The sequence below is a fragment of the Pterocles gutturalis genome, unplaced genomic scaffold, assembly GCF_000699245.1.
Source record: "Pterocles gutturalis isolate BGI_N339 unplaced genomic scaffold, ASM69924v1 scaffold1100, whole genome shotgun sequence".
NCBI classification, from domain to species: Eukaryota; Metazoa; Chordata; class Aves; order Pterocliformes; family Pteroclidae; genus Pterocles; species Pterocles gutturalis.
The window spans coordinates 1,525-27,191 of record NW_010137917.1 but is presented as its reverse complement, the minus strand read 5'-3'; the positions used below and the strand labels follow the sequence as shown (position 1 = coordinate 27,191).

General features: G+C 38.9%; 1 protein-coding gene across 1 annotated transcript in view; it reads right to left on the bottom strand.

The window, feature by feature from the left end:
- Nucleotides 1–25,142, bottom strand: part of DOK7 (docking protein 7) — a gene marked incomplete at its 5' end in the record, with an annotated part of 60,528 nt that extends 35,386 nt beyond the window's left edge. The window contains 5 exons of the mRNA XM_010082743.1: nt 1,672–2,546; nt 5,448–5,555; nt 13,348–13,467; nt 20,782–20,982; nt 24,912–25,142. Of these exons, the coding sequence (XP_010081045.1) occupies nt 1,672–2,546; nt 5,448–5,555; nt 13,348–13,467; nt 20,782–20,982; nt 24,912–25,142 (1,535 nt within the window). The remainder of the gene's footprint in view (nt 1–1,671; nt 2,547–5,447; nt 5,556–13,347; nt 13,468–20,781; nt 20,983–24,911) is intronic.
- Between the last annotated feature and the right edge of the window lie 525 nt (nt 25,143–25,667).

The window sequence follows — 25,667 nt, the reverse complement described above, 5'->3', positions numbered from 1 at the left end:
TCTAAACTGACAATTTAGATCACCCAGAAACATTCAGACACATGAGCTAACTGTACCTCAACTAATTGTTTCCTCTCTGCCTATAACAAAGCCATCTTGGAGCTTTCTGATCCCAGAGCAGAGCCTTTCTAGAAATCAGTCTTGTGCATTTTTTCCAACTTCTCTATAACTCCAGGCAGCAGACACAGGAATTGAGCATCAGAGACACTTCTGTGCACCCCATCACCTGCACTGCAGAAAGAACAGAAGTGGGGGCTGAACGTCAGGCCCCTGCATCCAGCCAAGCTTTCAGAATTAGGCTAGAGGGCCAGTGAGGGCCTTTGGTGCCAATGGCTGGCAAGGATTGTCTTGGAAGAACACTGAGCCTACTCTAGACACAACCTGTCACACCAGTGTCACCCTGCCTCCCAAATGCTGCACGTACATGACAAAGTAACATCCAAGGTGCTGTTACAGAGGCTATAGAAGCACCTCAGGCTGACAGCATTTTCTAGTTTACAAGCAAGTGAAGGCAGTCAATGCAAATGCATGAAATACCTTCTGAGAAGACAATAATCGCTCGAGTTTATATATTTTAATTTTTCTTTCATAACTTACTATACACTCAAGCCCTTTTCATAGCAGTGATTTATGTAATCTCACATGCTCTATTAAAATGTACACACTTCAATGGCAATACTTAATTCCTCAAAAGTCGTGCTGAATCCCTACTTCACACATTCCTTTGAGCACTCCCTCTAGTCTTCCCAGCCTTTCAACAGCTCATCAACACAAACAGCTAAACTAGAAGAAGGTAAAGCTAACACATTCACTAAAACAGTTTTCTGCAGAATAGGTAAAACCAGAAATATTTTCTCCATGCAGAGTACAATTAATAGATAAAGCTTACAGCCATAAAAAGCCAAGAATTTAGCAGGGTTCAAAAAGATAAGTAACAGATACTGGCAAATGTGTTTAGAAAGGCATATGAAACTCCATGCTTCAGTCTCTGTGTGACTGGTGATCAAAAATATTTTTTCCTGCAAATACACTGTTCTAGTAGTACATCACTAATGAGTTTTTGTACATCTCTAAAGTATCTGTCGCCAGCCAGCTATAAATATAACACGGGATTAGTTGATCTGCTACGGATTGCTATGCTAACTTGGCTATCTTCTCTTTCCCCACTGAGAAGCTTCACTGACTTCTTGTGAGAGACATGCTCAAACTACAGTGATAAAGAAAAGGAAAACATCAATTAAAAAAAATATATATTGTGGTCACCTAAAGAGCAGCACATACTATTTAGCCTCCCTTCTTTCTTTTGAAATACCAGCAGTAAGACAAACCAATGTCCTTCATGCTAAATTACTATTAGATTACAAATTCAGCCCTCTCATGTAAAGCTTCTGTCTCTGTCACTGTAAGCCACTCACACCCAAAACCAAAACTGGCCAATTCAAAAGTAATGACTGAAGGCCTACATTGTTCAGTGTTTTCTTGATCGGGCACAGATTTTGAGGAAACTGTGTGCTAAGCCTCTCAACTTGAGCATAAACAACACAAAAGTTATTACCAATTCAAATTATAAAGGAAATAGTAGTATTTATGACTTGCAACTTAAGTCATTTGACATTAATCATGCTATATTAAGTAAGGCTTGTTAGCATCTGCTCAATGTTAGGTATTTACCTTTAGTCCACCACAGATTGGACAAGCTGAAAAAAGAGCTCTTGTCATCCCAAGGTGGGGGCTACATGTGTCACAGGGGTCAGCTGAGGCCCCACTAGGTGGTGACAAGTCACTACTTTTGGAGTCTGACACCTGTCCTTGTGGTTTTGGGTCTGACCACCTCGAAACGAAATCCATATATGTCTCATCGCTTGAGTCTTTGCTGCTTTCTGCAAGTAAGGATGAAGGCCTCCCTCTGTCCTGGCTGTGCTCTGGTACCCTCCGTGCTTCTAAGTGTGATAGCAGCAGTTTTGGGTCACTAGCACCTTGAGTTGATAGGGCCTGGTCCTTGGGTAGCGTGGAATCTGCAGCCTTCGGTTGCACATCTTTAGAAGCTGCCTGTAACAAACTCCTGGGTATATCATAAATATGTCTGAGAGAGCTGGGAACCTGATACTCTGATCCTGCACCTCTCGATGGCTCACTGTGAGGACAAGTACATAAATTCTGATCTGAAGGAAAGTTCAAAGGCAAGCTTAGCAATGATCCAAACTCATCACCATGGCATATGTCCAAGCTCCCAGCATAGGAAGAGAAGCTCCCAGAGTAGGAAGAGTGACTACCAGTAGCTATTCCACTGTCAGAAGAACTCTGACGACCTATTTCCTGTAGCTGTCTGGATCGGAGGGGCTTTGGAGGTGGTTTTGTGATGCCACGTGCCCCTTCTGGAAGGGTCTTTTCTTCCCCGAGATGAATGCCCTTTGCAGCTGTCAGTCCGTGACTCTCTTGAGAAGTGCTGGCTGAAGACTGTTCAGGCCAAATTGTCAATCTGCTCCCAACGCTAACATCTGAGTGGCTGGTATCTGAAGACGAGCTTGAAAGACTTCTATCGTCTCCTAGAAAAGAAGAAAAGACATCAACCTATGTTTAAAACGCAATCGACAGACTGAAGCATGGCAAGTATGTACAAACAGAGAGGACCCTGAGATTCCATCTGCTTTTTGTAAGGGGAACTTCTGTTAGACAGCCAGAATTCCTGCAGTAATTCCTATCGCCACGGGAAAAATAAAATGCAAATGTTACCTTGCCATAACCCTACCATATTGTGTAACATAATGCATTCAGGGCTAAATTTTTAGAGTTTATGCCCCTTTTCAATAATATTTTCTTTCCATACAGTTAATTGGTTTTTAGATACTCGTATCTTATATGACGGGGAATAGTCACAAAGTCCCATGCTCAGCATAGCTGTTGATGCTGTGAAGAAAACCTTGTTACTGTAACCCAAAGCCATATATTTCCGTGTTTTTATTTGATCTAAATCAACCAAATTATTATCTTATTTTTACTTTTTTTTTCTCTAGTCAAATCTTATCTGAATGACATCAAACTGAATGTTAAAGAGATGGCAAAAATAAAATCAAACTTAAGACTGTCCTGTTCTCTCCTCTGAGCTCTCCTATACTGTACTTCTCCATAACATCCATACCAAAATGCAACCATACATCACTCTAACAAACAGAAATGAGAATAGTACTATTATAAAAGTGTTTACATATCTATGTGCAAGAAGATCTTCCACGATTCGTTTATGTACATATTGCAAGAATTTTTTTTCTCACTGATACTTGCAAGAAGGACACTTTTACAGGTAACTACTGCTATCCAAGACAGAAGATGGAAGAAAAAAAATTAAACATTGGTATGAAAGGGCATAAGGACAAAACACAAACATCACACTAAAACAAACAAACACACTTTCTTGTAGCAGCACACACAGTCCACAGTGTTATTTTCTTCCTGCTTAAAGAAAAAACAACGTGAAAACAAGGCTGACAGCAGGATCATTTTGTAGATTTTAATTTTAATTAATTTTATTAATTTTAAACCGTGGGCAATAAGTTGCCAGATGCGGTAAAAAGCGGAAGGGTCCACTGAAAATTGTGACCTGAGCTTCTGGTGTTACTAGACTATTTCTATTCTCAGTTGTTGAGGTAAAAGTTTAGAACAATTCTCCTGCTCTTCATGGAATAAGTCTTGATAGATACTATCACAAAATAGCAATGTTTATCCCATGAAATCTAATCCTTTCTTTTCCCCAGTGCCCATTGCATGACACTGGCTTGTGACCCCTGCATAAGTGTAACTCCTGAGATTAAATTATCCAGCTGTCTAGATGGAAGGCACAAATTACAAAAATATTAGTGTAGTTCTCAGCAACATGCCCAGAAGAAGAAATACACTTGTTAAATAAAAGTTATCCTGCTTACAAAAACATCTATTTTTATTTTAAAAATAAGATTGTTGAATTTATTTGAAATCACTTCTCTTACGCAAATATTTTAGGCACTTTAGAACTCTGGAAGGGAAGCCCTCCCACAGTCTTAAAGAAAATTCTCTAAGTACGTGGAGCTACATGTTCTCCAAGGCAGTGGCAGAACCTAGATCTCCAGATTCAGGCAAATGGCCTCCCACCAAACCTACAGGGACAGTCTTGTTGTTAGAATATTTCCCAGAAACAAATATTTAATTTTTCTGTGCAAAACTCAAATAACAGAATATGAGAATTTTACTCTAGGATTCCTCATTCTCTGAGGATCATAACATCCTTAGAAGAATAAGGTAATAAATTCAAGTAATCTCAAGCAGAGAATGCACACAAAGTTGAGCCACATGCTTTCTAACTGCAGTGATTGAATAGAAACACAGACATACTTCTCTAACAAATTTCATTTGTTTTCCACCAATCTAGTCAAGTCCAGTAGTTACAGGCAAACTAAGAAAATCCTCAGGAAGTCTCTGTGGAATTTAGTCACAAACCACATTACTCAACAGTGTCAAGACTAAAGTAGCCACAGATATGTATAGAAGCACATAATTAAGCTCCTGAGGATCTTCACAGAGCCATTTTTAGGCTTGTAGGCTTTAGAGTCAAGAGCAAAGCAGATGCTCTGAGGATCTAGCTTCTGTTATTAAATGATTCAAATTGCAGTTCGGGGAATAGGTCCTTTTACAAATCCAGTGCTAGACACCAGTTCTACTTTGATACACAAACAACTCCAGAAGGGACATGCACAGATGCCACCACAAAGAGCAAGAATAATATCACTCTGGTTTGGGTTGGAAGGGATCTTCATCTGGTTCCAACCCCCCTGCCATGGGCAGGGACACCCTCCACTACCCCAGGTTGCTCAAAGCTTCATCCAGCCTGGCCTCAAACCCCTCCAGGGATGGGGCATCAACAGCTTCTCTGGGCAACCTGTGCCAGTGTCTCATCACCCTCACCATAAATAATTTCTTCCTAATGTCTAATCTAAATCTACCCTCTTTCAGGTTAAAGCCATTATCTCTTGCTCTATCACTACACACCCTTGTTTTACTACAAAAATCTGCTGCAATCCTGATGCGTGAACTATACAAGTCAGTTCATCTCACAGGCTGGAGTGAGTCAAGTACTTAAGCAGATATCAAACTTGACGTAGACAGTTCTTTTGAAGTTGCACATGCACAAATTCAGTAGGATTCAGTGCCCTAAAGGATTTTCCTGTGTCAATAGCGTTTGATCCAGAACTCACTCTGCTCAGCTGAAAAACTCCAAACTACATCCAATGGACTTCAGACAATGCTGTTAAAGAACTGCCCCACAAGCAACAGCAGCCAAATCAAATATCTTGACCATTTCTCTATTATTTTTCTTTTAAGCTCAGCATCTTATAATTATTTACATATGCTAATTTCTAAAGCCTGGGAAGGAAGGAACACCATTTCTTTTTATCTAATTAAAGATAATTTCTTACCTCCACTGCCCTGGCGACTTGTATGGGACAGCAAGCTCAAGCGCTTTTCTAACTGTAGAGCTTCATGAGCCAATCTTTCTTCTGAATAGGCTGGATTTGTACTTGGATCTTTAAAAAGAAACAGAAATAAGTAAATAAAAAAGAAGAAATGTGGAAAAATATATTAAAAAGAAGGAGGGAAAGAAAAGAACTATTTTTATGTTAGATATTTTGTTCTTATGTTTGATCTACTACAGGAGCAGGAAAATGCTGATCAGAAAATGTATGGGACAATCTGCCTTCAAGGAACTCCTGGAGAAATGCTACGTAACAAGTTATAATTTTAAGTTGCAAATACTTTCAGAGGTTATACCCAATGTCTGTAAGAGTTACCACCAGGCACAGAACCTTGAAGACCACAGCACCGAAGGCAATACTTACAGAGATAATTAGCATCCAGCAGGTCTAGAGGAATTGGAAACTAATATGATTCTATATGACCTGTAAAATGTTTCATGACTTCACTGAACTCATTGGGAATTTTATCATCGAGTAAGAGCAAATTTTTCATCCTACAAATTTACATCATAAACTCAGAATCACAGTGATTAAGCCATCTGATACCTTCCAGTTCAGATCACTTATTTACAAAGACTGTTCTTTCAAGTTTGATGTTCCGGTCATTAAGTTCAGAAGTCAGAGATGAAATAAGCAACCTGGTGGCTCTCTGTCTTCATGTTTAATACAAGACAAGTTAGAATGGTAAAAACCACTCCTAAAGTGTGCTATCAGGGACTTTCCTCGTACATTTTAATGAGTTTGCCATTCCAGCTGAAATTACTTCACTGAAGAAGGTTCCTTCTATTCCAATAGAAAGAGAAAGACCAAAAGCTATACAGAATGTGGAAGAACTTTCATCAGTAAAACAGGTCAGTTTCCTCTAAGCCATTTTGTTTTCAGACAGACACAACAATAAAACCAGATGTTGGAAGCAATTATCCCAAGCGAAATCAGTGGAAAGTTAATCTCTTCAAACAGCACTGACAAGTGTGTCACATTCAGCAGTTGCAAAGGATATGGTCTGCTACCTTGTTCATCAGAAGTTCCAGTAGCTCTTATTAATTACTAAGGGAAAAGAATTAATGGCAGATAAAACAGATTAGTTTCCTCACAACTGCTGTTCTTGTACATCTAATAAACTGGGTAGTAGTAGCACACCACAAAAAAAAAAAAAAATTATTGAATCATTTAATAGGAGGGAAAAAAAATTAAAAGTGCTACACATTGCTGTGGTTGAGTTAGTAAGCTATAATACGGTTGAAATGATGCAAGAAAAGTTTCATTTTCAACCCAGTCCTTTCAGTCTTAAAAGACTTGGGTTTGATGTTGTCAACACAGCATTCAGAGAAAGCTCTCAATGAGGGAAAGGAGCATTGCCAGGTAAACTGAAGCTCCATGGGAGTACCTACGTTATTAACTACCTGAGAAACCAGCTATCACATCTCTCCTCCCTAACCAAATTCACTTTTTGACCTGTCCTGGATAGATGAGAGTGCATCACAGGAACAGAAGTGACAATGCTGAACTTTCTTTCCCATGTAGGGGGCTTCCATCTTTAGCAGTCTGCAGTCTGGATAAGATTAGCAGAACAAGCCAGACACACACACTGTCTTTCTATAACAGCATAAGCTGGAAATCAAAGATGTTCTAACAGGGACAACGCAACAATGCCTGTGACAAACAGGGTCTGTGACCTCTGTGTCTCCCTGCACAGTGCTTGATGTCAAACACTTCCAAACAACTTCAAGAAGAGAAAAGAGGACTGTTTGATATGGATTCATTTGTTAGGTCTCCATTCCTATTTCCCCTGCAATACAACTCATATTAAGCATAGACTAGTTCAAACCTGTGTAACTGCTTACTCAGACAAAACCCCCAATGCTTCCATATGGACCTCTGCCAAAAGAAAATACAAGATTTGGCCACCAGCACCTATGGTGCAACCCAGACAGGTCTATGCAAGGATCTGCTCAGTGGCATACAGTGTTACAGGCTGCTGCTTGAATCTATTTTTGAATGTCCTCTGCTCCAGTTACTCTGCTGTATCTAGTTAAATGCCCTCATGTCCAAAAAGGTTCAATAAAGATGTTCTACAAGCACTCTGAGTATAAAGTTGGCATAACAGACCAGCAAATTAGTCAAACCAAGATGCAACAGACACTAACCCTTCCCACAGCAAAGAACTGTCAGTAGGAAAGATCCTTCCACTTTCCTCAGAATATGAGTATTTTATAAATGTAGATTTTCAGAATGTTACTAGTGCACATACACAACTATTAGTTTTTTAGTAACCAATATCCCACTTATAGACAGCAAAAGATATAATTTAAAAAAACCTGATCAAACAACTGAATGGCCTATAATACAATACAAGACAGGGAGGTAGGAGGGAAGTTGAAGCAAATCAGTAAGCTTCCATTTTACATGTTCAATCGCTTCTAGAAGCCAAATTCCTTATCAGCTCCACAGCTATAGAACACAACAGGTTTCACCCAACAACACGAAATCTCTAGGCATACTGTCTGTCCAACAGGACTGATAATTTCTTGGTTAAACTTCCCCTTAAGGATTGCCTCTGTATAAAAGGCATGTATAAAATTGGGTTGATAGTTATGTGCTGTGACCTCTCATTGCCCAGTTTTGTGAAAGATCGGTTAGAAGAAACATTTCTCAGCAAGTACTAGGAAATATCTAGAGAAACAGCTTCAAAACCTCCCAGACATAGATAGATTTAAAGTCTTAGGCAGATACTAAAAAAATTGTCCATCAGTCTCACTGAAGTCTTTGTTTTGTCTTTAATCTTCTCTGCTAATAAGCAAGAGTTCTGTGGAAAATACACACAATACTATGCCCCAGAAGCAGCACATTCTTTTATCAGTATTTTTGTTTCAGGCTACAAATCACTAATCAGGAAGTTTTGCTACAAGAAGAGACTAAGGATTGAAGTCACTGGCAGCCAACTTTTAGAGACCAGTCCTTACTGGAGGGCATAACCTATGACGTCCTGTCACATGAGTGTAGAAATACAGCCTAAAAAATGGTAAAACCAAGGTTTTTCAACAGAAAAGCTGGATTTGTTGGCATCATCCTGTACCTTGTGCATGCACAATACAAAGCCTCGAAATAACTGTGTAGTAATTTGCCATATTACTAACTCACAAGGGCAGAAGCAGCATGACCGGTACTGAGACAGCTATCCAAGGAAGTTCAGACAGCTTCTGCCCACACAACATCCTGCAGTAACTCCCACAACTCTAAGGGCAATTAGTACCTTCATCGCCCAAACTTAAAACAAATGTATCCCATCATGTGATTTACTCCCATGGAATCTAGGCAGTCAGATTCACTCACGTCCTTTAAGGAAGTGTTTTATCATTTTCCAAGCAAAAATGGATCCCTCGCTATGAGAAAAGTCTTTTTGTGAGGCAATCATTGAAATCTTCTTAAACACTGCTTTGGGGCAAAGGGGAAAGATTACATCAAATTTGGCTGGACTAAAAATGCCTCTGATACTGATTTTATTTTTATATTACGTTGGTGGATATTCATTAAAGCCACATCAGCTGCTCATCGTGGGAGATTTTGAATACTTTGGTAACATAGGAATAAAGTGTCACAGTAATTCAAAGCTCCAGGGTTGTTCAGTAAGCACCTGTCAGGAAAAAAAATTATTGTACCAAGTGAAGTCAGCAGCTACCTAAGATATGCTTGATTATATGCATCTTTAAAGTGCAACATTGGTTAATTAGTTCATTAAACAAAGTTAGATAAGTTAGGCTGAACATCTCTCCTTTCTTTCTTCCTTTGTAACTGTAGGCACATTTGCAAATCAGGCCTGGACCCTCACCTTCATGCTAACATCTCCACACCTTGTAAGATGTCTGGAGGAATGAAAAGATGTCCTAAAAGTCTGAGGAGGATCCACTTGGTACAGATACTGCAGAAGGCAGCCACAGAGCTGTCTTGCAATAGCCAAAGGTGTATCAAGCTTTAACAAAAAGAAAGAGCATCAGACAGATCCTCAGCAAGCAGCATTGCACACTCTCCAGTCAGTCACAAAGCAGCCTGAAAAAGCTTCCAAAATTAAAAGAGAGCATCAAGACTATCAGCATTACACTTGGGGTCTTTCCAGCCTGCAGAACTAGACTGTCCCGGAGCCTCAGCCAGATTTAGAGTACTGATCTGCCCACTGATCAAAGATATCACTGATGGGCTGGTGGGCCTTGGCTGTGTTTATGGTTTGGCATTCAAGACGAATCTTGCTAGTCAAACAAAGGAATTCAACGCACACCTGATAAATAAACATTTCTCAATTAATAGGCATGCAAATTCAGTATGGATTACAAGCCATGCAATCAGCGACTCATTACTCTGTCAATACCTAGACTTCTGTCAAGACAAGAACATAAAATTCTCTGGTCTGTTTTCTAAATATCTTCTCAAGAAAAAAAAAAAAAAAAAAGAGAGAGAGACTACACAAGTAACCAACTACAGGAATTACCTTCTAACTTCTAGCTAGGGAATACAAGCCACCTAAAGACATTCTGTCACTCATTTGAGTCCTTTATTTAAAATACTACATTGCCTAAAAGCATCTACAGATACCTACACTATCTTTGCATTCCCACTCAGTGCCATATGTCTTGAGACCTGATCATGCACCCTTGAACTAATCAAAATCTCTAACCTGATGGAGCCACCAATAGGAATTTTTTTGGTACAGTTATGCAGAACTAATGGACTCCCAAAATAAGTACCACACAGCAGTAAACTGTAAAACATCTAATATTCTTTTCCTTTCCCATTTTATTTTGGATGCACACATAATAGAATTATTTTTATCATGAGAGTATTCACATTCATTTCATACTCATTACCAAAAAGTCACAGAATAATTCAGGTTGGAAGGGATCTCAGGAATTCTCTAGTTGAACCTGCTGCTTAAAGCAGGTCAGCTATGAGATATTAGACCAGATTTTGATACCTTGCAATGCTCAGTCAAGTTTGAGTTCCACTGCACAGCACTTTCATTATATATTTTATAGATGACATAATAAAATATATACAGTAATCATGTGTCTATGTTCTAATAATAGCGAGCTTTCAAGGAAGTAAGGTATATTTTTTAAAACTACAGTCCTGAAAAGAAGATGTGAATATCATACTTAAGCAAATATCCCTTGCACATGCAGTTTACAAACTCCTTTTGGATACTGGGCACTTTACATTTCTTTTTAAAAATCACTATGGCAAGTAAAAGTAAGAAAAATGGTCATTTTCCAGGCCTCTTCAAACCAGTCTCTATCATTTCCTATTAATTTCATGCCAATACTTTAATATTTCAGCACTCTATTTAACCACATGGCTGAGCTGTTTGCATGTGAAGCCACTGGCTTCATTCATTACCCTTTTTCCAAAGACAGACTATGCAGATGTTGACTGCATAACATCTCTAAATTATATTTGTTCTGTGGTCATAGGTGTCCGAGAACACCATCAATGTGACTTTTTTTTCCACCACATTACATTCTTTTCTCTGTATAGCTGCCCTTTGTGTGTTTTCGTTTCTTAAAAAATACCTAAGAGTTATTCAAGCATATTTCATGTTTTATCTTGGAAAGGTCCAGGCAACAGCAAGAAGCCAAATTCAAACTGCAAACTGTGGAGAGAAGGCTGCTTCCTATAAAAGCTTTTAAATTACACAAAAGCAGAACATTGCATGTATAAAGCACAGCTGAGGATGTGTAGCATCCTGCACTGCAGTAAATATGAATAACATTAATTAGATGTTTCTTGGTAGAATCCTCACTCTGAAAGTTTTCATCTAGTTACCTGAGGTGTGCAGTTCATTAATCTATTTAATAACTAACCCCTTCAAAAGACTGGCTGAATTTCAATACTCTTGCCAGATACAGTATGCATATGGTAGAGACTTAACCTTTTCAAGCAATACAGTACATTCTGTGTAACAGATAAAGAAAATTCTGTTTTCTTCTCTTTATGGAAGAATCACTAGTATTGTACACATGCATGTGCCTTAAACAGGCCTGTGCAAGCTTCTGCGTGGGATAATAAATGAGGGAGAAAATAAAAATAAAATAAAAATTTTCTATGAAGAGGCATGTACATTTTCTGTGATGGGGGTGACAACAAACTCAAAGAGACATATTTCCGTTTATCTTTACCCATAAATCGGAGAGTCAAAGGAACTTGGAAAAGGGCTGCAGAGGAGTCTGCAAGAACGTGAACATAGTTCCCTAGAGAACATTGCTCCTGTCCAGGGAAACAAACTGAAATCGAGTGGCTGAGTACATCTTCATCTCATTTTAGCAGTAAGTCCATCAAGCACAGAAGACAAATGAAAAAGATCTCAGAAAAGAGGCCTTCCCTTACAGAAATCACCAAATCATCCCCAGGATATTCCACATCCACTTTACACACTTCAGTGAGCTCAGAGCTCTTGAAAGAGGGACAGGAGTGTGGTATGTGGCTATGTATAACAACCCACAAACGCCAGAGCTGCTAACAAAGATGGGAAAGCAGATTTATTTCTACATGCTTCTAAAAAAAAGATTTTTCAAAGAATGTGTCATTTTAAATTAAAATTTAAAAAATAATAACTAAACAAAAAAACAAACTAGTTGCCTCTAGGCTTAATTTTTCTGGACATAAATTTTTATTAAATGAGAGATTTAGGAGCTGTATATGTGTAATACTGTTTCAAATATGCAGAAAAGTATGTCTTCAATAGCAAAGCTTTAAGTATGGGCACTGGTATTTGGGTTTCTGTTGTTGGCTTTTTGTTGTTTGCTTTTTTTTTTTAACACTCCACTTAGGTGAATGCAAACACAGATTATCATATATGAAAAATTAGGTTTCATTGCCCACTATTCTGCTGATTATTTTATTTTTTTCTTTAGTGTTACAACTATGGGAAAGAAGAGATGAACTGAGCCTTGTGTCTTCTGCATTTACCTTAACTAACTTTTCATAATTTATTTTCACAAGTTTCACATCCAGATCTAATATTTTCCATCGCATTTCCATCCTGCAATCTTAGTCTTATAACAGCAATAAAACCCTGTCAAACACCTATTAACTGCATAACACTTAAACAGAAACCTTAAGTATTTCCCACAAATCCCTCCTCATCCTTCAACATTGTTGCAGCCTATTCCCACTATATCCCACTGCCAATTCACAGACATTTTTCTGCAATCTCAATTCCACAGTTTTGCACTGTTTGGCACAGTCATTCTGACTCAATATTGTATTTCTTCATCTGCTAAAGTCAAAAGGCAACAGGGCTTACTATGATGCCATCTAATTTCCTTTCTGAACATTATAGCACATGCAGCATTTACCACAAAATAGGAAGAGTAATTTAATACTTGCACATCAGAAAAGAAGCTCAAATGCAAAACTGAAATGTGATGTGAGGCCTGACACAGTCTTCTAAGGTTGGCAAGACTAAATGTTCTGGATAAACTCAAAATGCCCTAGAAGTTAATTTCCCATTAAACTATCAAAATAGTAAGGCAGACATGGATCCAAGTTGAACTGTGTAAGTTTAAAACTAAAGGTTAGGGCTCCTTTCAATTCAAATTCCCATATTTTAGTACTGTTAAATAAGAGAAGGCTAAAGTTAGCAACATCACCAGAAATAGGAATGAGCCAGAGCAGCAGGGGGAAACTGGGTACATTCAACTGATAAATCTGTACTGTGACACTTCAGAATGAAAACCCACTTTGCACTTTCTACACCCTTAGTATCTGCAAGCTGTTCTTACAAGCACAGCAATAAATGCTAGACATAGCAAGTTCCTACTTTGCTCGATTACTCTATACTTCCTATATTAACCTGGTAGGACTGGACGCAAACCAAAAGGGCCTTTCGTCGGGGAGATGCCACGGACAATACAGTCGAATAGAAAGCTGATCTGCTCTCCTTCAGCACAAGAAAGGAAAAAAACACCAGCCCCTGCAAGAAAGCACAACATAAATATGTGTTTTTCACTTGGATACATTTGAAATATATTTAGCTGAACCTATTTATAATTTATCAATCAAAAGAGTATTAAGTGCAAGCCATGAAAAGAAATAAACAAGACATTTCTCCAGAGAAAAGAAATAAAAAGAAGTTCAGGTCAGCACACACAGACCATATCACAAACATACACATAAATGCAATAGCTACCTAACAATTTATGCTAATTTTCTGAGATTCAGGCAATTAGAGCAAGGTCAAAATACAAGCCATATGCTCAACAGCTGTCTGGGTCTTTTATTCTTATTTACCCCTAAAATTTTGTAGATCAAATCTTAGCTATGCAAGTGTCAAGGATACTGAAAGTGCTTTCATCAAAACGAATCAAGTTAATTCTACTTTTACTCAGTTTTAACCAAGAGCAGCTTGTTATACCCCAATGAATTAAGATTTGGTTATATTGCTGGATTATATTATACATTTTCCTAGACTAAGTCCTATGTGTCTATTATTAACAGAACGTAACACGACTCCACAGGTTGTCATCAGATCTTTACCCTTTGCTCTATTCTGATATTTTGCTTTCCATTCATTAAGAATAGCCCCAAGCAAAATTAGAATAAGAATCACTAAATAAACAAACAAGGTCTGAGCTGCATGACATATGGCTACATGGACAGCACACAAGACTAGAAGTTCTCCGCAGAACATTTTATTTGAGAATTGTCAGTCCAAATCTTACATCAGAAAACAAAACAAAAAAAAAAAAAAAAGAGTCTATCTGACCTCTTTGATGATCTTAAAACATCAGTCAAAAGACCACCGCAGTAATCAGTGATGTCAGGAAAAAAAAATACAATAACCAGACACAAAAGGAAAAGAAATTAGTATACAAGCCTTGAAGAAGTGCTCACAGTTCACCAGAGCCACGCACACTGGAAAACCACAATACCAAATCTTGGACCTGCAGCAGGGTTCTGCATATTACTTTCCTACAGACTTGGGGCCCTAATCTAAACATAAGTTTGACTTCTGCAAGTGTCTAGCCACGTCTGAGTTGCATATGTATTTTTGAAAATTATACTTAAAGCAGCAGAGCTGATCTTGGCCAGAACGTACGCATTTCCATCACTTCCCACATATATGCCCTGCCATATTCAACAGGATATTGACATTTCACTTAAGCAATGAATGCACTTTTGACTGCTTGACAAAGGATTCAAACAAAGGGGATAATAAAGAGTAGACTACAAACCAAATCAACTATTTTAGTAAATTAGATATAGACAGTAAGCAGTAAACTGACCACTCTAGGAAAAGCATATTCTGGTCCACACTCTTGTTTTTCTTAATTTATGACACATCTAAGTCTCTGCCTGCTCAGCTTAAATCTATTCAAGACAGCATTGCTAGCACCATCTATATAACTTGTCACTCCAACACATTTGTCCCTCTTCAGATCTTACTGATTAAAACTTCTCCAGCCAAAGAAACAGAAATCCTGTTCCTGATGCAGTTTATTTCATTTGGTGAGCTGCTATAAATTCAACTGGAATTATAATTCACTCGCTGGTAGAAGTTACATTTGTATTTAAGGGTTGGCTTGCCAATCATTCTAGAGACAAGGTCTCAAACGTATTACTTGAGACTGTGGATAGACAAATATTAAAACACTAAGCTATGTTTAAGCAACTGAAAAGATGAACACCCACTAGTTCATGAAACATAAACTAGAGTAAAGCCTACTTAACTCTGCACTTCTATACTACTGTTTCTTATCACTGTTTTTAAAAACAGGTTTGTCCCTCGTTTCCTCATTGCACATATATACAACCTGGCTTCTGTATCAAAGACCATCTAGGCAATTACAACACTAATCATGCAGTCTGACTGGTATGGAAGTTTCTGGTGGTGACTCATTCACAGTCTTGTCCCATTTCACCTCTCCAAGAGACACTAAAGAGTCAGAGAACTCTATATTAGAAAGAGCTGGATGCAAAGTGCATATTCAGGAATTATTTGAAATTCAGCTCTTTCTTTGAGCCGCCTTCTCCTCCCCCCATGGAGTAGAGGGAGCCTAGGGAAATCAGTTTGCCTAATCTTAGATGGTATGACTCTTCCCCCATGAATCACACTGATGCCAGAAGACATGCCTTTCTTGAGGGAGCAGGGCAACACAAGGCTTTACTGGACTCTGAACACATAACCTTCCCACCCCATGCACAATAAGCAAGCAGGGTATAGAGAAAACATAACAGAGGACATTCATATCTCAAGCACAGTGATATAATACATGGCTTGATAATTCAGCAGAATCCTACACATCCATGTTGCCATTCAGGAAGACAAATTCCTCAAATATTTTTGTACAAAAAGACTGCATCTGGACCACTTTGTTCTTTTATCACTATTGTCAAGAATCTTACTTAAAATCCTAAGAGGCTCAACAAGCCTGTGACTGTAATGGAAATAAAAAAGCAGATGTGTGCATGTGAGCTGGCTGCTTAACTCAAAGGATGATTTCTGCAAAGAACTCACATTTGGAAATCCCAAAAACAAACGTGACAGGCTTTATGTAACTAGTGCAAACAGTGTATACACATGTGCACAGGTACAAATCTGCTACACACATATGCATAAAATATTGCTTTGTAGATTCTGTTATGCACATGATCACCATAATTTCTGATTGACTCTCACAGAAAATGTTTTCTTTCTTGTTTTGTTAGGTAGAACTAGATTGCAAGGCAAAGAAGTAGTCTGGGGGTGCTTGCAAAAGACATCACGTAAGATGAATGAATAGGTAAGGCTTAACTAAGTTATGTTTTAAAAGCATACATAAAAGCCAGCCATTACATTTATTTTCTGATTTCTTAAGAAAGATGAGAAATTCGTTACTAGATATTACACATCTCAGTTGTGTTGGAACAGGTTTGGCACACAAGCATTTGTAAGTCAAGGAATATGTGGTATGCATCACTGCAATACCATGCAGCTGCTTACTAGACTGAGGAGCTCACTCACTCACTCACTCCATGGGATAAGAGACTTCATGAAAAGCAGCCTGCAACCACTCGCACAAGACTGAAACACTACGACAGTCCTCTGTGGCAGTCAGCAGTAAAGCGTTGTACAGTCTCTCAAATGTTCAAGAAAAGTTGCCAATTTCACAAAATTTCTAAGTATTATTAAATATTGCTAATGTTTTATTTTAATTCATCATATTAAAAAGCAAATCAAGCACCCTGAAAACACACAATAACCGAAAATTCCTTAAATCTCTGTACTGTGTGTGAAAGCAGGGAGGAGAGTCAGTCCCTTCCCATGAATTGTTACTCCTAACAGGTGCCAGACAATGCTAGAGCCTTGAGTCTTTTAGGTGCAGGACAGGTAAGAACCACGGCATGTCAGTTCATCATGCAGTCCAACCAGTATGTCTCAACCCTAGCCTCGAACAACCCCCTTTAGAAAGTATCTCAGGCTGCATGGCTCAGGCTGCTCTTCTCTCTGGTGAAAATGACAATGGGTGTTCCTATTATTGACAACTAAGAAATAGGCATGACTACTAAAAAGAACAATGTTTGTTGTCTGCAGTAGGCCTAAGTAGGAAACAGCAAAAGAACCATATCTGCACATTAAAATAAGTTTTAATCTACACAACCCAGAATCTTTCAATAAATTCCAGATGTTGCCCCAGTACCACCTCAATTGCTTCTAATTTTCAAACTCCCCCCTCCTCTTCTCTTTTGGCCCTTCCAGATATGCTGGTAGCCACTTCCACTATTTCAGAATTATTTTTAAGAGCCAGTTGCAGAAGTCTTAGAAAGAAAGAATGGAAGCAGCACCTAATTTCATCAAAATATCAAAAAGATCACAGACATACTCCTGCTTATCTTGCAACTATCAGCAGCAGTATCAACTGTTCTTTCAAAGGGCACCTAGGGTCCTACAAGTTCCTCTCTTACAGGAAATGCTACTAGAAAACATGAGTCAGCTTCAAGCTAGGCTCTGGAAGCTAATCCTGAAGTACTTGAACATTGGAGAGCCTGAATTCTCACAGCATTAACATGCTCTTTTATTACCCTACTAGATTTTTTTAACACTGACCTCCAAGTCAAGATTCTCCTGGCAACTGGTCATTTTAACCAGTGCGCACTAATCGAGCTGGTAACTTAGGAAAGTGAGAGGCTCCTTTTTTCCAGCTTGTTCCTCTAATGTGTTTGGTTCTTGGTACCTCACTACAAGAAAGACATTGAGGTGCTGGAGGGTGCCCAACGAAGGGCAGTGAAGCTGGTGAAAGGTCTAGAGAACAAGTCCTGTGAGGAGCAGCTGAGGGAACTGGGTTGTTTAGCTTGGGAGACTCAGGGGAGACCTTATCACTCTCTACAACTGCCTGAAAGGAGGTTGTAGCGAGGTGGGTGTCAGTCTCTTTTCCAAAGTAACAAGGGATAGGACAAGAGGAAACAGGATCAGGTTGTACCAGGGGAGGTTTAGATCAGATATTAGGAAAAAATTCTTCACCAAAAGGGTTGTCAAGCACTGGAACAGGCTGCCCAGGGAAGTGGTGGAGTCACCATCCCTGGAGGTATTTAAAAGATGTGTAGACATGGAGCCTGGGGACATGGTTTAGTGGTGGACTTGGTAGTGTTAGGTTAATGGTTGGACTCTATGACCTTAAGGGTCTTTTTCAACCTAAATGATTCTATGATTCTGTGAAGACAGTCTGCACAAATAAGCAGGCAAAGTACTCAGTTCCAGTAGCAAACCAGGCATTTTCTAGATTCTTTAGTTTGGGCGGTCACTAAAGAAAGATCCTTCCACACAGAATGGGTGATAAATAAGTCAGCACATTTCATTTTGATCTGCAAATACCCCTTACATTTATGCTTTCAAGAATGAAAGCCAGAACTGAAGTCATATCCATTCATCAACATTATCATAAAAATCACATTCACTAAGGAGTCCTAAATGTCTGTTCTTTATACCCTACCACAATGTCCCTCTCAAAACTGCGGTACATCTAGAGAAATGGACTCTTCAGACAACGTGTGTTACAAATGCTTTGTCAGTCAGTGCTGTCAGTCCTTCTAGAAAAAGCATGAAAGAAAAAAAAAATTGGGATTGGTAGTTTTGTTCTTTTTTTTTTTTTTAAACAGCAATGTAAGTCCTGGCATCCATCATTATTTTATGATAGTCATTTCTACATTTGGATAGCCCTCAGAATATTATTTTGTCTCCTTCCATATTCTAATGAAAGTCTGCACAAAACACATGCTTGGAGTTCACAGGTACTCCATTTGCAAACTATATACTCCAAAAACCAAGCCATTATTTGAAGCCCTTATTAGTAAGAAAGTCTTCTTCCTTTGAAGCATCTGCATTAAGATTCAAGGGAAAAACCAAATCCAATATATCACAGTGCTACTGCACCTCTTCATCAATAAAAATTATAGATGCTCTGCTTGCCTAGAGAGCCTCAGGGCTACTAATTACTCAAACAGTTAAGTCATATTCCTCATCAGAGGAATTACATTGCTAATTTTTATGATCTGTGTATTGTACCTACTCACTGCTAATCTTACTTAAAGACTGCTTAGCATTTCTACTTCAGCTCCCTACTTCCCTACTTTTTTTTTTTAATGTAAGTTTTCCATAGTTAAATTACTACAGATTTCATTAGTTCAAAAAACTAGTACTCTACCCAAGTTTTTCAGAAAGAGCAGCAGCATTTTAAAAGAGAGAAGACACACTGTGGTTCAACTTTGGGAAATTTTCTCCCTGTAAGCATTCCAAAGTTTTTAGTTCAAAATTAAGTTTTCTATTTTCAGTTAATAATTCAAAAAGCGGACCCAAATTACGTCAGCATACCAGTGCACACATTTATAAGAAGTCCAGCTTGCATTTGAAGTGGTACTTGCATACAGAGACAGGAATGAACAATTTATTCTTCATGGAAAAAAAAACCTGTTCAAACCAAAACTGCAGGTGTTGGCAGATTTACACTAAGCTGCAGATTCAAGTTTAGCCTCAGTCAATCCCACTATCTACAAAAGAAAGGGAAAAGGTGACCGTACTGACTCCCCCTTATACTCTATAACCAGTTATCTAGCTCACAGCCTAAACCACACCTCTAGGAAAGGCAGGGAAAGATTTGAACCAGACCAGAATATTCCACATTGAAAATAAGTGTCTTATATCAGGAATCAGGATATGACAGTTGAGTCCATACTTACCATCTTTGTAACTCAGCTCACTACTTTTCAATAGACAAAACGAAAACCCCTCCCTAGAGTAAAACAGTCAAAATAATTTATTCCCCCTTCCTCCCCAAATTTTACCAAAAAATCCCAAAACAGAATATCTTTGGATTTGGATAGGCTCTGAAACCTTCCACTTTTTCAGTTTGGTAATTGAAGAATGTAATTATTATCACATTTCAGTACGCAAGTTAAACAACTGCACATCCGATATGCATACCCAACTTGCACTCATAGATCATCAGTTCAGCATGGCTTCAAACTCTGCTTTTGAAGTTAAAACGTTATGTTTTCTAATGACATATATGATATTATATCAGTGCATTAATTATCTTTCCTTTTCAGTTCTTGCATAGGAGCTTTGCATTTTATCTGAAGTGAGAATGTGAGAAGTCGTAAAACGGATATCGGAACAAGAGATTTCTCCCCATCAAAAGGTGCATCTTAGCTAGAAGACCACAGAAACTACCTTCAGCTAGCTTGCTTCCTTTCATTTTGACCCCACGAATCTTGTGGTCCCATAAAGTGACAAAGCTACTGACAGGGAAGGGAAGAGACAGAAGTTCCTAGCTTTTAGGAGCTAGAAGTTCTGTACAGGACTTAGACATTAGCATTTACACAATGAGAGCCTTGATGCCGCCTGAAACGTCAAAGCTCCGTTATCATTTTCCCTTGCAAACAACAAAATAATTAATCATAATTTAATAATCTCAACATTAAAACCTTTTGCCTTATCTTTTGTATGACTCAAGCCATAATATTTCATTACCTTATTTTTCCTCTGTGTCCAATAGCAACAGTTGACTAAACATCTTCTGGAGAGCCACGGGGCGATGTTCAGTCAGTACTCCACATAGTCACATTTTTACTGAACACCAGGGTTGAAGCCTGCAGAAATCTACTCAGTAGAACAGACCCTCTGATATGAGGCTGCCTGTATGACAAAGCAGCACAGCTGGTTCCGCAATCTCCACTTTGAATGAGACTAGCATTTACATTTCTACAAAAGGTTTCAAATGACTTTTAGAAGACAGGTTCCATTTGTACTTACAGAAGCCGCACCTGGTACCCCCTTCAAAGATGAATCCATTTGGGACAGCTCCATACCGACGCAGATCTGAGAGCTTCCATTGCCCCATGACACTAGGAGGAAGGTCTTTTACAAGGACGAGAATGTCATTGCAGAAATGCAGGGTAGCAGGCCCACTCTCTAGTTTAGTGCCAGGCGCTACAAAAACTTGAAATCTATGAACTATCAGATAAGGAAGAAAAAAAAAATTACTACAGAAAATAGAGGTACAGTACCATGACTTATGTTACATAAGTCATTCTGTTCTGCTATGATATGTGGACCAACTCCTGCCCACACCATGAGGCTCTAGCGTAAATACTCTAAGTAGAACCCTACCAGCTCCATGTGAGCAGCTATAAGCTCATTACGCTAGTAGGATTGTAAAAAAAAAACCAAACAAACAAAAAAAAAAACAACAAAAAAAAACCACACACACAAACATATCTTGGCTTAATGCTACAAATTATTAAGTTGTAATGCTACATCAATTTATCCTAAGACTTCCAGGCTACTCCTTATCTCAAATTAATCAGTTATCCAGCCCACACTTCAATTACCTCTTCCATCCCCACATCACTACATGTGTTTCTTCCTGTCCCCTCCTCTAGACAGTTTGTGCCTCTCCTTTCCTATGTGCATGCAAGCCAAGGCTCAAGTCAGTAGGCAAGTTCCAACCAGAGCTCTGTCACTGACTCGTTTGCAGCCTTTAATAACCTTCGTCACTCCTTCCCCAGAAGTGAAAATGGTGAAAATTACTGTTCCCCACCTTTGTGAATCTTTTGGGATTTCGTGATGGCAGATGCCCAGACATTTAAAGTGACTAGGAAAATTAAGTGGTTCATAGGTAATAAACATTCTTAGATGTCAGTTAATTCTTCATATTTCACAGCCTAAGCTTCAAAAGAGTGGGGGGAAAAAAGGAAACATCTGTCTCATTCAAGTTTACAAATTTCAGGTTCAAAACCCAACTCCAGTACCCCCTGTATTGCAAGGGTCCTTACCTAAAGCAGCAACTGTTCTAGGCTAGTCTCCCATCTTCTCCTCCAGAGCTGTTTCATTCTGAATAATAAGCTATTGGGAGCACTTTAAGGGCTCAAATCTCACAGTGTCTCTAAGAGAGCAATTTAAGTGAGCAAGCCCCTAATTCTCAAACAGCTTTGACCTCCACTACTCCTCTAGTTTTCTTTATCTTGTGATTAGACAAGGCAGGGGGTGGAAGTCTATCTTGGCACAGAGAAGCATCAGGACTCTTACATTTCCAGTCAGAAGTGGAGCATTTATCAAGAAGTATATAGATTTAACTTTTGGTTATCCATCAGAGATCATACAAACAGCTACCTGCCTATGAAATCTACAGGGTAACTTCCAAGTAGTCTCACTTCTTACAAACCACTCTTCTCTGTTTCTTGCCTATGCTTCTTCAAGCATCACGGATTTCAGCTACATCCGAGTCTTGCTTCTCATCTAAATACTTGCTATATTCTTAGTTCCCATCTTAGCTGTAAGTCAACTCCTCATCTATGACGTGCATTTGGTAAGTTCCCTAAGGCTCCAGCAGAATTAGCCACAAAGTCATTCCAGTGCAATGTGCAAGGAGACAGACATAGATCTAACTAACCACAGCTCCACTTACAGCTCTGCCAGTAGTACTGCTAGGGAGCAAATCAATAGTCACACGATCTCCCCTTTTGGGCACGCAGTTGTTACACAACCTGTTCAAACAAACTATGAAAAAAATACTAAAACCATTTGATGAATAAACATGCAGGAAGGAATCTTGACTATCATTTGGACCCCTCTGCCCAGTTAACTCTGCCCACTACTTTGCTGGCAATTAAACCATGGGAGCAGAAGCATCAGGGTTCTTTCTGCCTCATAAATGAGGAATGGAGCACAGTCTCCACACAATCAGCTGCAAGTCACAACAGCTGCTGAAAACAAAGAGCTGCAACTCAGATTCTAGACCACTGTTAAAAAAAAAAAAAAAAAACACAAAAACACACAACATATCCAAATCTGAACAAAACCAAAACAAAGGACAAAACAGATCTGGACATGAAGATTTTGCAATATGCTGCTTTCTTGGTAAATTAGAATTTTTTTTCTAAAAATCTCCCCAGCCATCTACTTCTTCTCTGGAAAAAAAAAAAAATTTATACAGAACTGAATATACTCATGAGTAAAAGGTACTATTTAATTTCCTCATTTCCTTTAGCTAATCTTTTCCTCTTCAGTTATTCACTGACCTGCAGTATGCCACCCTCCTCAGAATGAGTTGCGGTCTTAAGCACTGCTCTCACACCTGACCTATGCTTCAACTCACTTAATTCCACTGTTTTCTCTAATGCTGTTTCTTTTATTCCAGGAATCGCATCCACTTCATCTGCTAAAAATGGAAAGAAAACACTGAGAACCGCAGTGCAAATGTGTCTGTTCTGTGGTCCTCATTCAAGAACATCATCAACTCCTTTTACTTTTTTTTTTTTTTTTGCTTCCCAGACTCTGAGGTCATCTGTCCATAGTCTATTTTTATCATCCAGCCACCTTACTCCCAAAGCACACAAAGGCACCCCTACTACGCTTTAAAAAAAAAAACAAAAAAAACACCAGTCATCATCCTCCCTTTATCTAAATCTCCACTCTTTTCTGTCTAGGCAAACAAGATCCACTTTAATTGGACTTCTTTCTCCTAACTGAACTTGCTGAAAGATAAAAATCCTGAAAAAAATTTCTATACCCAGGTCTATCCTCCTTCCCCTAAGCTTTTTTTTGCAATGAACATCCTACAAATTATTGACAGTTCAACCAATTTTACTTGTTTTCTTACTTCTTAATTTCTTCACATCCACACACATTCTCTCCCACTCCATCTTTACTCCATGGCTGCACATATCATCATCCAACAGGCTCTATTCCTACCTCACTCACAGCTTTCCGTTAAAAAAAAAAAAACACACCACACACCTCTTCGCTGCTTCTGCATTTCCTCCTATCACAACCATAACCCTCACACCTAGACTGAGATTAAATACTCTCTCCCATCCCAGCACTGCACCAGTGCAAAATCATAAAAAACAGACCTACCGTGTCAAATTAAAATCTCCTTCAGGTTTTAGGCAAAGTCTATGCTGTACATAGACCCCAAATCTACTAAAGAAATAGAACCAGAATGCAATGCAGCTACATCAAAGTGTACCAACTACACCAGCTACTCATGTCTGTATTGTTCAGAAACCCCCTCTAACCTTTCCCCTGATGCAACTGAAGCTGTTGTATTTGACAGCTTCAAGTGGTACATCCATACATCCCTCTTCTGATACTTCTACATTTTATTACTGTAAAATTCCCAGGCCATCTTTCTATGTATGTACTGCAAAGAAACGAGTCCACAAATGCAACAGATGGCACAGCATATGTAATAAATGATTAAGATGGCTAATGTGTGTCTCCCACACACCTACCCTCCTTCTCTAGTTATGACTAAACAAACATAAGACAGATACTATGGATTACCAATATTATCACTCCTTGATCACCACTGTACATTTCAGAGCTGATAACCAAGAAAATAAAAGGATGTAAAAGAGAGAAGTTAGCTGGAAAGACTGTGTCTGATGACACTCCTTATTGCAAGATGTCTCTTTCTGAAAGGGGACACTAGCAGCAATAAGCATTATCAGTGCAACACCTAGTAGACAGCTCAGAAAACTGGGATTGAACTAGCCAAGTTCTACTCAGGAGTCTGCTTCTCTTAATTCAGGTTCCCTCTGAATCCTGTTGTCAAAATCCCCAAGTAAATAGCAGGACCAGAAGTAGAAGTCTGATCACTTTGCTTCAAAGCTACACACTTTCAGTGCCAAAAACAAGAACTCAGTTAAGAGCTCTCACAGTAATCAAAACCTATCATAAGGGACACCTGCTTTAAGACGTAAGAGGAAGATCAGTCTCTTCATTCTCAAATGAGTCTTTTCCTTAACTGTACTTTTACATTTGCATTTTAGCTATGCTTTTCTTTGCTTTTTGTCCCCCCCCCCCCCCCCCAAAAAAAAAAAAATGTTTTTTGCCCCCCCCCCCCCCCAAAAAAAAAAAAGTGAGAAGACAAAAGTTACCTTCCCCCAAACTGTAGCGGATTCGTACATCCCACGCATACATTGTTTCCTTGTTCTCAAATCCCAGCATCACAACTTGAGAGAGACAGATGATTGCAAGTGTATGATTCAAGCCCTCGTAGGAGAGCCCAGGATCCAAGCCACAGATGTCTTCTAAGGTCACGCTGCTTCTCTCCTTATGCCCTTTTGCTCGTTCAGATTTATCCTTGTACACCAGCATGAGCAAACAGTCTAAAAGAAGCAAAACTGTCAGAGATGATGAGGCAGAACAGAATACAACACATTTCTCAATACTCTACTTCAATACAAAGGTGCTTTAGACAACTGCAGGGTCAGTCTGATCCAGTCAATGTAAGAACTGTTTCCTTTTTCCACCCCATGCCCAGGTAGTTTGCAGTCCTTGTTTTCAGGGAGCAAACACTGAAGGCATGTTTCAAGGGTAATCTGCAGGCTCAGAAATATGGAGGCAAGTAAAAAGTCTTCCCTATTTTACTTTTCAAAAATGCAGTGGTTTTTCAGATACTATCCCAAGTCTGGAAGTGACCGACTCATTAATTCTGAACATTACAAGTTACACTCTGATCACTGTTCACGTTACAAACACTAAAGACCGAGAGGCTATTGTCCTCTATATTTCCATTAGAACATACTGAACCACAAATTAAATTCTTACAGTAGTTCACAGATTACTCAACTACTAAATGGTGAGCAGACTGCCCTGCCAGATTGTTAGTGTCAGCTCAGATTTCCTAGTTA